Raw genomic sequence first — 14,525 nt, 5'->3', positions numbered from 1 at the left:
CTGATTTTGGAGACTCAGAGGCTGAATTGCAGGAAACTTTAGAACATAAAAGGGTAAGAGGATTGGTCAAAGGGGAAGGCTAATAATTTTTTTGTGCATGAAGAGGGATGAGGATGCTATCAGATGCAACAATGCAGTATGAAGGAGATAAGACTAAAATTTGATGTTTCTCTACTGTTTTAAAAACCTTTGCACTAATAGCTGACTACTGACTTACTAAGTGCTTATTGGCCACAGTATGACCTCATTGAAGCAGAGGGTTTTTTTTTTTTTTTTTTTCAACAGCCTTAACTTTGGAACTGCTTGGAGGGCATTACCCTTTTATCTAGCCTTAAAAGTGTCCACCTTTTTATTGTTTGACCCAGCTTATTTGTAGAGGGGTAAAGCTTCTGTGATAGCTTCCCCCTCGTGTAGTTGTCGGCTAGGATCAAGGGTTCATCACTTCTGGCCAATGTGTAAGTGTGCCAAACACAGTTTTCAAGTACCATGATTCTCTTATACAAAGGGTATACTGCTTTTTATTGGGAGTTTGCTGCTAAGCTATTAGGTTTTTGGGCTAGTTGGAATGCATGTTGCATGTGATTACCCCTATAGAACTTCTACAGAGATTCTATTAATTGGCTGAAGTTTGTGCTTTAGTTTCTTGTATCAGTTAATGTGGGAAGAGAAGGAAACTTTCCTTTTCTTTATTACTCCGTATGTTATATTGTCTTTCAGCTTTGTAAATTCATGTATGCATCTCTTTCTGTAGTTTGATCCAGAGGAGAGCAGGCCTCTAAGAGTTTGCCTGCTTAATAACTTTCTCAAAATTTTGTCTTGCCCTATACGTTAAACTTGGCCAGAAAATATGTGTCAGATCATTTCCCTTCCAACTTTTGGAAGTTCCATATGCTCTTATATACAAATACTAGTTTGTTTATTTATTTTCTCTTTAAAAAAGGAAGAAGGGGAGTGGACTTTAGCTGTGGTGTAATGTACAAGTAGTGGAATGTTTAGTATGAGAGCTACCTTCTTACCATTCGATGATGTTTTCAGTGTCTTGCATCTGCAAATTCTTGACTTCTCCTTTTGCCTCATTCTGAAATTTTTGCTTTCAGATATTGGATTTCAAGGGGGCAAGTCAAAATCATTATATTGCAGAGAAGGTCACCTAGGCATTACCCTTGTAAAATTTGCCAGTGATCAGTCAGGTTTGAAAGAGGCTCTAAGGTTGACAGAATACTTTCTCAAAGACAACCGTGGGAGAAATGGTTGGTCCCGTGTGCATCCCTTGACTTTAGTGAAGGACGAAGAAAACAATCCAGACCTAGTGAAGGTTGATCAGCGAACAGGCGAGAAAAAGAGAGTGTTCTATGGATATTTGGCAACAGTTTCTGATATGGATAAGGTTGATTTCGAGACTAGGAAGAAGGTTTCTATTGAGAGCATAAGAGAATTCCAGTCATCATCATAATAAAACCGTTATGGTAACTTTGCTAGGGTATCTAATTACTTCCATCTTCCCTGTCTAGAAAAGTTTCATCTTTTCGCTTGATGATCCGCATTGCCTTTCCCTTTTGGGGCCTGGGTAATGATTTTTCTGTGGCTAAATTGTCAATTTCGTGGACAATTGGTACAAGCTTCCTGCTCTCTTTATCGTTAATGATCATAGGCTGGTGTTGGTTCTCAATTGAGCTCTATGAATTGTTTGTTGCATGAATAGTTAGAAACAGCCAAGGGATGGTAAGGGAGGGGGATTGACAGGTAGGATTATGCTTACTTTGATGCTCTTATTATTTGTGATGATTATCGATTAGTTGATCATAATAGGCATATAAACTATACATCTATGATTGCTAGATTAGTATCTTCTTAGCATACTTAGTTGGCTGCTTGGCTTGAATCTAAGCACATATCAGAACACTGCTTTCGTTCTGCCCTTTAAGCCATTCTTTTGTATCTCATTTGTGGATTGATCGAGACACTTTCAGTGCACTAATTGCTTTTTTCCCACTATTTGCTCTTCATTTACCGTTGCATGTCAGTGAAGCTAGTCGTAATCCCCATCTGCTGATCATAATCCTTCACATTTCGGTAATCTCAAAGATGAAAACGTGGATTACTTTATTATGGCCTTGTTTTTGGTAATGCTTAGGAACATTTGATGTTACCATATGGTATGCAGGTTTTATGTGTTGGAGGAGAATACTTTGATTTGAATATTGCATGCATAGGTGGTAGTACAATGATTACTCCCACAAATAGGAATTAATGGCAATAATTATAATAATAATCTTAGGATTTGTTTAAAGCTTATCATCTCCTCTTTCATGTGATTCAAAGATTCCTCCTCCATGGATAATATAAAATGGAAGGAGAGATGACAGATGCGCATGCTTAGCCATGTACAGGTGTGTATGTTTCTTTATCTGCACAACTTGCTTTTATAGACCATTCAAGTGAGGTTGCAACTTGTTTTTCCCCTCGTGAGGTTGCAACTTTTTTTTTTCCCCTCGTTAATTCAGGCGTTGTTGCAAGCACTTGGCGATAGAAAGGGAATCAATCGGTTTGGTGACTTCTCAGCTCCCCTGGATGAATCGCTGATTCATGTTGCATTGGTACATTAAGAAAGTTATTTGTTCTTAGAAAACTCAGAAGAGCTCGTGATACTATCATTGGTATCTCTGTTGTAAAAGTAATAATTCATGTGTTTTTTTATTTCAATTCAGGATTTATCTGGAAGGCCGCATTTAAGTTATGATTTACAAATACCTACTCAGAGAGTGGGAACATATGACACTCAGGTAGCTTATATGGGCTTTGTTTGCTCATTTGAATTGGAGCTATTTAGTTCCCTCGTTGAGTTTCTATGTTAGATGGATACATAATCATTTTACTAATTTGAATATGGAATTTACTAGCTGGTGGAACACTTCTTCCAGTCGATGGTCAACACTTCTGGAATGACGCTTCATATACGACAGGTAGTTGAATGCACATTTGCTTGTCTTCCTTTTGTTGGGTTATTGCATTTAGATTCTCCCCGATGTTTATAATGATCCATGAATGTAATCTTATTGGAAGCAGCTTGCCGGGAAAAATTCTCATCACATTATTGAGGCAACCTTCAAGGCGTTTGCACGAGCCCTTAGACAAGCAACTGAGTATGACTTGCGTCGTCGTGGAAGTATACCAAGGTTCTGCACTTCCTCTCCCCCCTAACATAATATCTTTTAAATCTGCTGGGATTTTTTTTTTAATAGGTAAAATTGTATTAAAGTGCACCACAGGGGTTCGACTGCGTTTCCAAAATTCAAATAGAAACCTACCGTAATTTAATGGCCAACAAAAGCATTTCACATTCGCCACGCCAAAAAATGTCCAACTAAACCAATATATACATCTACAGTTTTTATAAATAGCATTTCTCCCTTTTATCTTACTTCTATAGGTCCAATTTATAGTTTTCGTACAGTTCAATCTTCTAGAACTGTGCTACAATCGCTTAACAATTAGAGTTTGCTGCAAAACGTACTGCCAGTTGCAAGTACTTAGCGTGAGGATTTTTCTTTGAAGATAAACGTTAATGTCTGGACACATATTGCTGCTACACGACTCTTGTCATTATTGCTTGTTTATTAGTTTTCGATTCATCATGCAGCTCAAAGGGGGTTCTTTCACGTGTCTGAAGTATCGAAATTTGACAAAATGAGGGTGTTACAGTCGGAGGTTTAGCATTACTATTATATATCAAAGTTGTTCTTCCAAATGTCAAATCGATATTCGGGTGTTCTCCTAATCGCAATTTGTTGTGTTTCGCAGACTTAAATTGAAGTTCCGCAAACAGACTATGATTCTCTTGCTGATGTATGAACACACTCCATTTCTATGATTTCAACATTTTTTATCAGAACTTGTGAGCCCTGTAGAAGTTGTAAGGATTAACATTGTATAAAAGTGTTTTCTAGTTTTCTCAATAAAGCAATAGGTACTTTGAATAATCTTCCATTGCCTGTGGATTTGAGTTTGATAAAGATGCAGTTTACTATCTTGGAATTGGAGCAAATCTTTGATCATTTTGTATTGGTATTCTTGAGGCTTCAATTCTCTGTGAATTTTACAGTTCCCATGGCTTGTGCCATCACCAATCTGCAATTGCAGTAACATCTAACACTTGTCTGTAAGATCATCATTTGCTCTTTAACAAGTGTTAGATAAACTTCATTCTATTTTTTGGAAAAAGGGTCAAATAGGCATTTGAACTTTATAAAAAAAAAGCAAAAAGTAATTAGATTCTTGAACTTAGTTAGTTATCCATTGGTAATTAGGGTTCTGACAATCGAAATTAGTGATTGTCAAACGATTGTTGGTTGCCGATTTTGACTGCTGGAATCCTAATTACCAATTTAAGCTCATCAACTTGTCATTTTTGAAATCAACGTCTATTGCCGGAACCTTAAGTATGGTTATTACGGTTGGATAATCGACTATTGGACTCAATGCACAAAAAATGACAAATTGATGTTTAATTGCTACTTTTTAAAGTCATTCATGGGCTCCTCTTGAAACATTATATGCAATGACATTTCCCAGCACCAAACCAAATAACAAAAAGCAGGAACAGAGAATGTTCTGTAAGTTTGGATGAGGTTAACACTCCAGCAATGTTTCATTGTTAATCCTACACCACTTATTTGTCAGTGCATCTTTTAAAGTAGGGAACTCTTCATTACAAAGAATCTTTACAACAAAATGGAGTAAAAAAGAATGACATTCAGTGAGTTGTTTGCATTTCATTTCATGTACAGTTTCTTGTGCAACACCTCATTTTACAGAACCTCTTCTGCTTTGTTCAGATCATCTAGAATCTCGGTTTTGATATCCTCTGGCAGTGGTGCAGATGGGCCAGCCTTCGAGTAAAAGCCGGCCAAAGATCTGATTGCTTTCTCTAGCATGACATATGATTGCTGCAGATACAGCAAACTTCAGATATACGGCAGAAGGATCTCATATTCTTACGATCAAGATTTAAGCAGCACATAAGATGATGCTAAAGCATTAAGAGCAGTTTAGATGTGTCAAGCACTAGTAGAATTTCAATATGTTCTTTAGGATCTTATCGTCTTGTGTTCAAAGTTTGCAATGATGTAAGATGATATGAAATATAAGTCCAACTCTCCACAGATTGTACCATCCTAAGTTCACAATCTATTGCCATTAAAGATATATATTTCTCATCTCAGTCCCTAGCCCCATAGCTGAGATACAAATGTGAAATGCCTCTCTTTGATTTACGGGAAAGTTGTAACCATCACCCAAAAGGAGCCCGCCTTGTGACTCTAGCTGGCAAAGGACCACAAGGAGGTAAACCATACTAAGTTGCCCATAGCTAACCAGATCAAACCAAAAAGGCCAATAAACAGCTCCCACAGGGAGTAGAACTTGGAACCTTGTGGTTACCAAGTCAACTGTTCGACCAACTTGGCTAGGGTAACCCCCAAATGCCTCTCTGTCTATCTAAAACTGTCCAGATTTATGTCTTGGGCTGTCCAACAAAAGGGGTCATAATCTACAATAAATACAATAAGACATACAGTTTCCTTGCCAAAAGTACCTCTTCAATTGGATGAAAGGAAAAAGTTATGATCTTTATAACATTTAGTACATATGCAAAAATGGAAGTATATCCACTTAATGAATCTTTATATTGCATTAAACATGTTCTATATCCATGTGTTCTTTCCCACTAGACAATTGTGGACAGAGGAAGTATAATTTTACCTCCTTGACGACTGTTTTGTCTCCTCGCCACCCACCCAGATATTCTCGAATGGACTCCTTTGCTGCATCCGCTGTTCGCCTAAACTTGGCTATGTCGTTGGGGTCCTCCTTCAGTGATTCCCGCAATGTCTTAACAACTTCTCTCGCTGACTTCAAGTACGCCTTTGGTAACACTTTCCCTGATTTGGTTTTCTCATTTGGATCAAACAAGGACTTTAAGGCCCCAACAACACCCTCGTCTTTCTCTTCCTCGGCATTTGCTTGATCTCCGGCCCAAGCAGGTAACAATGCAAGTCTGCAATTAACTGTTAAAAACGAAACAAAAGGAATCACACCACACCGTACGAGAAGTTGGCGACGAGATTGTTCTTCTTCAGAGAGCATAACATGGCACCTTGGTCGTACTTTATCTGTTACAACATGAGAAAAGGCAGTTTGTTTAGTAAAAATAAAAACTGCAAGAGAAAAATGGTCAAACAACTTAGAGAGAAAATAAGAGAATAAACTGAGCCTAATGGGAAACTAGTAAGATAAAAAACATCACAAGCTACAAGAAGATAGTCGAGGGACCAAAGGTATAACAAACTCTAAAGAAACGTTTGAGTATTAGATCAGTTGAGCCTTAATCACTTTGTATCACAAGGTAGAGTCATAGGATTTGATCAAGAATCGGTTAATACAATCACAACAGAAAGCAAAGACGACACCATTCCTATCACATAAAAACTACAGAACAGCAAAGACGAGGTTCAATACTTACAGTCAGTGACATCTTTACACTTAGCAACAGAACTGAAAACATTAAAGGAGCACATCTTTACAGGTAGGAAGGAAGCCATCCTGATCTCGCCTCATGCCACCCCACAAGCATGGGAGTAACGTACCTAAACACCAAGGCATTAGTTTCCACAAGAACAACGCACCACTTCTTCAACAACATTCTTTACCACACCCCGATATCCATCTCCAACAGACCAAGTGGAATGTGAAACTTGTATAACTATTTAAACAAGATATCCTAATAAGTAATAAGTCCGTAAAGGCAGCTCAGTTGGTTCCTGATTGGTAAATTGTGGGCAAGGATAGATTCTGGCACCCGCAGTGTGGGAATTACACCCAATGTGGTGGGCTCCTTGTGGGCACCGATCCTGTAGTGCCGGTTCCGGGGCTTTTGTGGGCAAGATATCAGGTCAAGTGGAATACAATCTAAATTTCCTAATTTCTCTACAATTTTTGTAATAAAAGTGCTAATTACATAGGATAATTGAATACATTCCAATGCAAAAACATACAAGCTCCAGTGAATCACAAAATTATCCCTTTGGGCTGCAAGTAAATGGGCAAACAAAGCTACAAAGACAGAATCTTTCCTGTTTAAATTGAGCATAACTAATCTAAGCTCAATTACCCAAAATATAAGTGGATTAATAAAGAAAAAAAAATATTAATAATTCACAAAAATATTGATGAAATAAGAAGAACGAAGCAAAAAAGCTGACTAACCTGAGCCTCCCAGAGTCCTTCAAACATTTTCAAGAACTGCGTATAATGTTATCTATCCAACTAAAGGATACAAAAGACTTTTTAAAAAAAGTCGAGGGTAACTTGGTCATTTCACACGTAGGCTTTCTCTCTATTTATACCTATTAAAACCCTATCTTTCCCTCTTCTCCAGTCAAAGCGGCCCTGCAGAAGAGTGAGAGACGGAGAGGGAAACAGCAAGCCCGCAGCCATGGTTAGTAAGCTCAGTTTGCAGCTTTGAGTCAATTCTTTTTGGACTCTGTAGTGTTTATCTCGCCGTGAGCTTGATTTTTGATTGAATTGTTGATTGTTTTCTTGCAGAGTTTGGTAGCGAACGAGGATTTCCAGCACATTCTGCGTATCCTGAACACCAATGTCGATGGGAAGCAGAAGATTATGTTCGCTCTCACCTCCATCAAGGGTATCGGCCGTCGATTCGCCAACATCTGCTGCAAAAAAGCTGATATTGACATGAACAAAAGGTCTTGGCTTTTCTTATCAACGAATTTAACAAGTTTATTCTTTATCGTTTTAATTGAATCGTTTCGTATGTCGCTCTATCTGCTATGAATTATTGCGTTGGTAGTAAATATATGGGGTTTGATGTTCAAATTCGCAAAACTGAATGTATTGAATGAAAAATTGTGTCGTTCAACCTATTAATAATGCAATGTAGGTCAGTTTTTTTAGCATAAAACAAAAGGTGTTTTATAAGTCTATAAAGGGTGCTTCAATTCTTGACAACCATTGATACAATACTGCTCAAGCTTTCTGTTTTATGTTATTCATTATTTTCTATGTGTTTTTGAATCAAGTTTAAGATGCCCTGTCGTAGAGTGGTTTGATAATTGCTTCCTAAGGACTTGGGTTGTATCCTTGTTTCCAGTTTCTGAGTGTTGCTTATATGTATGTACTGCTGCAGGGCTGGTGAACTTTCTTCAGCTGAGATTGACAACTTGATGACTGTTGTTGCGAACCCTCGCCAGTTCAAGGTTCCTGACTGGTTCCTTAACAGGCAGAAGGACTACAAGGATGGTGGCTATTCTCAGGTTGTGTCCAATGCATTGGACATGAAGCTCAGGGATGATCTTGAGCGATTGAAGAAAATTAGGTATGATTTCTTACTATATGTATGGTTCATATTCTATCTTAATGTAAGTTTAATTATCATTAGTTGACTATATTGTGTACATCTTAGTATACTTCTATTCGTACAACTTTATCTGTTGTTTGTTTATCAAAGCTATTGAAATAGCAACCCCCTCCCAACAAGCACCACCCCCGAATTGTAATATCCCATTTACCAGGTTTTAGAAGTATAATTTTGGGAAGGCAATGCAGATGTTTCTTCTCAGTTCCCAATATCTGGATCTGAAATTACGTTCTCATGTTGAGATAACAAATAAAATGAATAAAGGAAAATGTGGGGTTATTAGCTTTGATTGTCAAGAGATATTGGAGAGGCTTTTGTACTGACTTTTTGTTAATTTTAAATGCTAGGAATCACCGTGGTCTTCGTCACTACTGGGGTCTTCGTGTACGTGGACAGCACACTAAGACAACTGGACGTAGGGGAAAGACTGTTGGTGTCTCAAAGAAGCGTTAAGATTGATTACACCTGTGATATTTCATGTTCTGTTCTAAATTTTGTTTTCATATACAATGATGTGGTCTTTAGCATGTAGTACATGTTTCTTGAGACTGAGCTTTTTAGGGGTTCAATGAAGGCAGACCTTATCTTTTCTGTTTTGCTACATTATTGAATGATTCTTGTGAACTTAATAGATCCTTGAGTGTTTTTGGTTTCTTGTGATGAAGCAAATTCTCTTTTATCTTAAATTTGTGGATGTCTTATAATGGAGACAATGTGCAGATGTGTCGGGCAGAATGCTAAAAAATGAAGCTCTGTTCTGGATTCTGGAAAATGGTGTGCAAAGTGCAAACTTCACACAATCACACTCCTTGTTTGGCATCTCTCTAAATTAGGCATCATTGAATCTATTGCATGCCAATGTTCATCAGTTGTCATTTATCAAACATCAGGGTACTGAGTATATAGGTTTTAGTTCATTTGTAAAGATGGAACTCAAAATTTGAGCCATTATTTTCAGCTCCCCAGTACCAAGAGGCAAGAGCAACACCTTCATCATAGCACATCCCAAACAAATAAAAAACATCAAGAAATTCTCACCCCAACACACTCAATCCTCCACAGAGGTTACCAATAGTTATATCATGTGTTCGATCTACCTATCACAATTTACATACTGAATATTCACAATTCAAATTATGAACCTAGAGATTGATCATTACACTTAGGGCACAAGGCCCCTCAGCAAAAGAACGGGGCCAAAGCATACGAAAATCACAATATCACTTTAAATAAATAGCCAATCAAAAATTGAAAAAATTTGTCTTTTTTGGCCACCAAGTAGGCAAGCTTAATAGAAATCAAACTGTCTTTATTGATCATTGAGTAGGCGAGTTTAGAGTACCATAATCATCCCGACAAGCCAATTAAGAAATCAAAATGTTTTTAATTACCATAATCATCCCGACAAGCCAACCAAGAAATCAAAATGTTTTTATTGACCACCGAGTAGGCCAGTTTAGGTTACCATAATTGCCCGACAAGCGAGAATATTGTCTTTCCTGCTAAGTAGGCATCTAAAATCAGATTTGAGGAGCCTTTTATGTGTTATGAACTTAGGATGCAATCGATCACGCTAATTTACACCCATCACAAATTTAGCATATTGACCTAATTCAACTATTTTCTTCCCCATTTCAATTCAACATGTATTTCTTATAGATTCTTGCAAATTACATATACATCCCCTGTCGCACCAGATTTTGAAACCCAGAGAGCTGAGTGATGGCAGGAGGCAACCCTTCAAGGCATCCATCTTCCTCCTCAGCCAATGCCAAGCCACCGCAATCTTCCAATGCTTCCCACCGTAAATCCCGCTGGGAATCTCCGGCGAAAAACCGCCCTCCCAAGGACTCCAAACCCTCCGGGTCGGGTTTAGGAGATGGGAAACCTAAACCCTCACCGAAAACCGGGAAGGAAACGGCGCCGTCGACGGCCAATGCAAATAAACCTCCCACCCCTAAGCCCAGATCCGATTTCCGGTCTCCGAAACCCGCCGACCCGGATACCCGTTCCGCGTTGCCTCCGTTTCCGTTCCAGGAGCCTCCGCCGCCTCCTACCTACGGGTTTCATATGCTCGAGCGCCGGAGCATCGCGCTTTCAGATGGTTCTTTGAGGCCTTACTACGCTTTGCCTCCGAATTATCAGGATTTTCAACCTTTGCCACCTAGGGATTTCCGCGGGCCGGGGTTAGGATTCGATAGGCAGTTTCCAATGAGCCCGGATTTCCGGCCCGAGTTCCGGGACCGTGAGAATCCGTTTATGTGGAACCGGAATCAGGATTCTTGGAATTCGCTAGGATTAGATGGGCAGGCTAGTGGACCAGGGATGGGGCCGGGTGTACATGAGAACCCAATGAAGAGAAAGTTTGGGGACGATGCAAGGGAAGTGTATGATGGGTTTGAGAGACAAAGGCAGCAGGTTTTGAAGCATGGAAATATGAGCAACTCACCAGGAACTAGTGGTTTGTATAGGAGAGATGTAGGGGAAATGAGGCCTGCCAAGTTTATGAGGACTGCTGAGGCAAATGTAGGTCAGCTTAAGCATCATACTGTTGATCAAAATGCCCTAAAGAAGGCATTTTTGCACCAAATTAAGTTGGTTTATGAAAACACAAACCAGAAAAATCGGTTTTTGGCAGATGGAAAGCAGGGACGTATTCAGTGTCTCGTCTGTGGCAGGTCTGAAAATAAAGTAGGATTGCCCTATATTTTTGTAGTTATTGTTTGTTTGCTTTTGATTTGTTATGAAGAGGTGCTGTGCTTGATCTCTCTCCTTTTTTCCCCTCTTGAAGTAGCTTCAGGATAAAGTCAATATTTTTTTTTAACATCCAATATGTGAGCTAAATGCACAGTGAGACAGCATCAGTGCTAATTTCATTTTGGTGTATTTGTATGCTGTACCTTTACATTCAATTGCTGCATGCAATAATTTTATTTTCTATATAGTATTTCTTAAGTGGGAAGGCTATTAGTAGTTATTATCTAGTCATTTTAAATTGTGATTTTATTTTTTCTGTTTGCTGTCTTGGTTTAGGGCTGTGATCTTGATCCCTCAGCAGCTTTCTATTTGCTTATTTTTTGAAATAGTAGTCTCAATTTGCCACATTGGTTTCAGTGGCATCATTGGGCTTGAATAAACTTGTTAAATAAGTGTACATAGTACATACCATCCCTTGTGCATCATGTGGGACAGTGGGAGTAGTACAAGTTGTGATCTAGTAATACTACGAGAACATGTAACCCCTATAATTCAGGAGCAGAATCTGTTTTCTTCCACATGCTTGTGGGTTCAAATTTAAAGGTTTGAAGTTGAACTTTCTTTGTAGTACTGAGTTTGTGATATTGTGTATGTTCCCTAGACTATGATTTCTGAATTTCACATTTTAGTGTAAATGCATAATGCATTACCTTACGTTGTCTTGGATGGGGAAAAATGTGAGCCCCAGAGTTCATTCTCTGATTATGTTGCTTCATAATGGTGAGAATCAAAATCTGAATTTTTTCAGCATATAGTCCTATAGATTTTGAGTGATTACTAATGAACTAGAGTTGCTCCAATCTGTTTGGGGGCATTGGTGTGAATCTCTGCTTGGAATTTACAAATGTGGTGCTTTTATTCTTTAAGCCACATTTTTTTGAGCTGCTAATATTGGTGGCTGATTTTTATTTTATTATTATTTTTAGTAAGAACATCTTTGCCTTGCAAGATCATAAATTATGCACTTAAATCCCTTTTTCAGTGTTGCTTAGCTTTGTTAAATATTAGTGTATTATATTATAGTTATATGCAGGAATCTGTCTTTGCTAACAAGTACCCAAGATTACTCGTTATCACTTGTCGTGTTGTTTTTAATTATTTGATTTTATTATTTAACAATTAGCATGGTTGAGTCCCCTTTAGTTGGGGACTGGGGTATCTTATGGAATTCAAGAGCTGTCATTGCTCTGTTTGCTTCCTGGAGTTCATTTGGATGCTGTCATTGGATTATGGTTGATTCAATGCTCCCATTCCACTAAAGACAAGGACAGTAATAGAAATTGTTTGAATGGATCTGGGTTTCTGTGTGTATTTATGTTTGATATACAGATGTGTATATGTCTTTTGCAGGCTTTCACTAGGAAACTTAGTGTTTTTATGGTTGAATTTTTTTTTTTATTAGTGCAATAGTGCCTTGTAGGACCTCCCTTCTGGAGTTTCTATTGCTAGATGCTCGAGCTTTTCATTCACATTTTATATGGTGTATCTTCTTTAGAATATGTCAATACAGTAGTGGGTCCTTGTTGGGACCTGGTATTCTGTTCCTGTTGAGTATGTAGTATTGTGGTAACCAGCTTTCCATATTTGTTGGGCCTCCCTTCATAAGGTGGGATGGGGAAATACTTGAACTTTTTCTTTTATCTCTTTTTAATTCTGTGCTCTATACTTCGTTTCTTGCAAATACTTGTTGCAACCTGGTATTCTCATTATATTGAGTGTATGGTAATTAGTTTATGTTGCTGTTGAATATTATTTTTCACCTTGCTCCTAGATAATGAAATTTCTTTTTGTGTTTGGATACATTGAAGTATTCTAGTGTGGTCCATTATTGTTGTTGAAGTTCAAGGGAATAATTTATCTTCCTTTTAGTATTATGCTATATGTAGTATATATTTCTTATCTCCCATTTTGGAGTTATGGGTATTATCCTGTGACCTAAAAACAATAATGAAAAGATTTAATTGAAAATGCAGTTATTTTATCACTGGTCAGGGTGCTAACAGTTGATTTGATTTTTTTTACCATCTTGTAGATTCTAGCGATACTGCCGTCCAAGCTCCTCTTTTATATTTATTCGCTAAACTCATTGTACTTCAATTTGCACCTGACCTTATCTTTTGAGGTTTCCTGAAGTACTTTCTAATTTTTATGCCTAACATGCAGCTCTTCCCAAGATTTCCCTGATATGCACAGTCTTATTATGCATGCATACAATTCAAATAATGCTGATTCAACTATAGAACACTTGGGCTTTCAGAAAGCTTTGTGCATTCTGATGGGTTGGAACTATTTGATACCTCCTGATAATTCAAAGTCATACCAGCTGTTATCTGGTGATGAAGCAGCTGCTAACCAGAATGACTTGATTATGTGGCCACCACTGGTGATAATTCATAATACAATGACAGGGAAGCGTGCAGATGGGCGCACAGAGGGTTTGGGGAACAAAGCAATGGATAGTTATCTTAGAGGTATAATACATCCCTGCATTCTTTCTTTTCTTTCCAATTCATCTGAGGGGGATATACCAGCTTCCAAGATATTGTCCATTTGCCTTGGGTTCTCTTCTAGCTACCTGCTCTCTGTTAGTTGTGAACTTTTAGAAACATATGCACTGCATATGTGGTGACCGCATTTTTTCTAGTTTTATTATTCATTGCCCCCCAATTAAAAGGAAATTCAGAACTATTTTCTCATCATTAATTCTATAATTAATAATCATTTGCATCTGTATGGTCTTATTCAATTGTGTAGCTTCTTATATGCCATGGAGAAGCCTAGTTTCGTGCAATATTCAATTATAGAATAGCCACATTCTCAAGATCTTGACTCTATTTTGTTAATCCATTTTGCCTGTTCTATTTATTCCACTTTGTTATAGGCTGCTGAATATGCTTTATCTTGTAGGAAGGAACTGATGTTCCAGTTAAATTATTAGCCCCTATATTAGAGTATTCAATAGCTAATCGGTAGTAGAAAGCCTGGATTGATGGATTAAATTGGTGGGCTGTAGTCAAGGGGGAGTGGGTCAAAGGAACAGAGAAAGTTGGATGCCTGATTTTGGAGACTCAGAGGCTGAATTGCAGGAAACTTTAGAACATAAAAGGGTAAGAGGATTGGTCAAAGGGGAAGGGCTAATAATTTTTTTTGTGCATGAAGAGGGATGAGGATGCTATCACATGCAACAATGCAGTATGAAGGAGATAAGACTAAAATTTGATGTTTCTCTACTGTTTTAAAAACCTTTGCACTAATAGCTGACTACTGACTTACTAAGTGCTTATTTGGCCACAGTATGACCTCATTGAAGCAGAGGGTTTTTTTTTTTTTTTTT

General features: G+C 38.0%; 5 protein-coding genes across 7 annotated transcripts; 4 read left to right on the top strand and 1 right to left on the bottom strand.

The window, feature by feature from the left end:
• The first annotated feature begins 344 nt into the window (after nucleotides 1-344).
• On the top strand, nucleotides 345-1,995 carry LOC116002923. The gene has a single exon (XM_031243113.1). It carries the CDS (start codon nucleotides 989-991, stop codon nucleotides 1,451-1,453), a length of 465 nt encoding a protein of 154 aa, XP_031098973.1. The 5' UTR covers nucleotides 345-988; the 3' UTR covers nucleotides 1,454-1,995.
• A 154-nt stretch (nucleotides 1,996-2,149) lies between these two features.
• On the top strand, nucleotides 2,150-4,045 carry LOC116002924 (imidazoleglycerol-phosphate dehydratase, chloroplastic-like). 2 transcript variants are annotated; one of them, XM_031243115.1, is made up of 7 exons: nucleotides 2,150-2,390; nucleotides 2,505-2,597; nucleotides 2,709-2,783; nucleotides 2,901-2,963; nucleotides 3,067-3,176; nucleotides 3,641-3,708; nucleotides 3,802-4,045. In XM_031243115.1, the coding sequence occupies exons 1-6, from the start codon at nucleotides 2,367-2,369 to the stop codon at nucleotides 3,666-3,668; spliced, it is 393 nt and encodes a 130-aa protein (XP_031098975.1). In that variant the 5' UTR covers nucleotides 2,150-2,366; the 3' UTR covers nucleotides 3,669-3,708; nucleotides 3,802-4,045. The 2 variants fall into 2 exon arrangements, with proteins under 2 accessions (XP_031098975.1, XP_031098974.1); XM_031243114.1 differs by having other exon boundaries at nucleotides 3,064-3,176.
• Nucleotides 4,046-4,598: 553 nt separating this feature from the next.
• On the bottom strand, nucleotides 4,599-7,282 carry LOC116003192 (photosystem II D1 precursor processing protein PSB27-H2, chloroplastic-like). Of its 2 annotated transcripts, XM_031243354.1 has the most exons (4): nucleotides 7,264-7,282; nucleotides 6,521-6,644; nucleotides 5,761-6,170; nucleotides 4,599-4,946 (listed from the first exon to the last, which is right to left on the bottom strand). In XM_031243354.1, the coding sequence occupies exons 2-4, from the start codon at nucleotides 6,597-6,599 to the stop codon at nucleotides 4,809-4,811; spliced, it is 627 nt and encodes a 208-aa protein (XP_031099214.1). In that variant the 5' UTR covers nucleotides 6,600-6,644; nucleotides 7,264-7,282; the 3' UTR covers nucleotides 4,599-4,808. The 2 variants fall into 2 exon arrangements, with proteins under 2 accessions (XP_031099214.1, XP_031099213.1); XM_031243353.1 differs by lacking the exon at nucleotides 7,264-7,282 and having other exon boundaries at nucleotides 6,521-7,212.
• A 147-nt stretch (nucleotides 7,283-7,429) lies between these two features.
• Nucleotides 7,430-9,094, top strand: LOC116000963 (40S ribosomal protein S18-like). The gene is made up of 4 exons (XM_031240844.1): nucleotides 7,430-7,495; nucleotides 7,603-7,763; nucleotides 8,204-8,392; nucleotides 8,782-9,094. Exons 1-4 carry the CDS (start codon nucleotides 7,493-7,495, stop codon nucleotides 8,885-8,887), a joined length of 459 nt encoding a protein of 152 aa, XP_031096704.1. The 5' UTR covers nucleotides 7,430-7,492; the 3' UTR covers nucleotides 8,888-9,094.
• A 914-nt stretch (nucleotides 9,095-10,008) lies between these two features.
• On the top strand, nucleotides 10,009-13,879 carry LOC116002490. The gene is made up of 2 exons (XM_031242637.1): nucleotides 10,009-11,112; nucleotides 13,355-13,879. The coding sequence occupies exons 1-2, from the start codon at nucleotides 10,157-10,159 to the stop codon at nucleotides 13,818-13,820; spliced, it is 1,422 nt and encodes a 473-aa protein (XP_031098497.1). The 5' UTR covers nucleotides 10,009-10,156; the 3' UTR covers nucleotides 13,821-13,879.
• Nucleotides 13,880-14,525: the final 646 nt, after the last annotated feature.

Source organism: Ipomoea triloba, chromosome 13 (assembly GCF_003576645.1).
Source record: "Ipomoea triloba cultivar NCNSP0323 chromosome 13, ASM357664v1".
In the NCBI taxonomy this organism is placed as follows: Eukaryota; Viridiplantae; Streptophyta; class Magnoliopsida; order Solanales; family Convolvulaceae; genus Ipomoea; species Ipomoea triloba.
The sequence above is the reverse complement of the archived record's forward strand: the minus strand, read 5'-3'. Positions and strand labels throughout refer to the sequence as shown.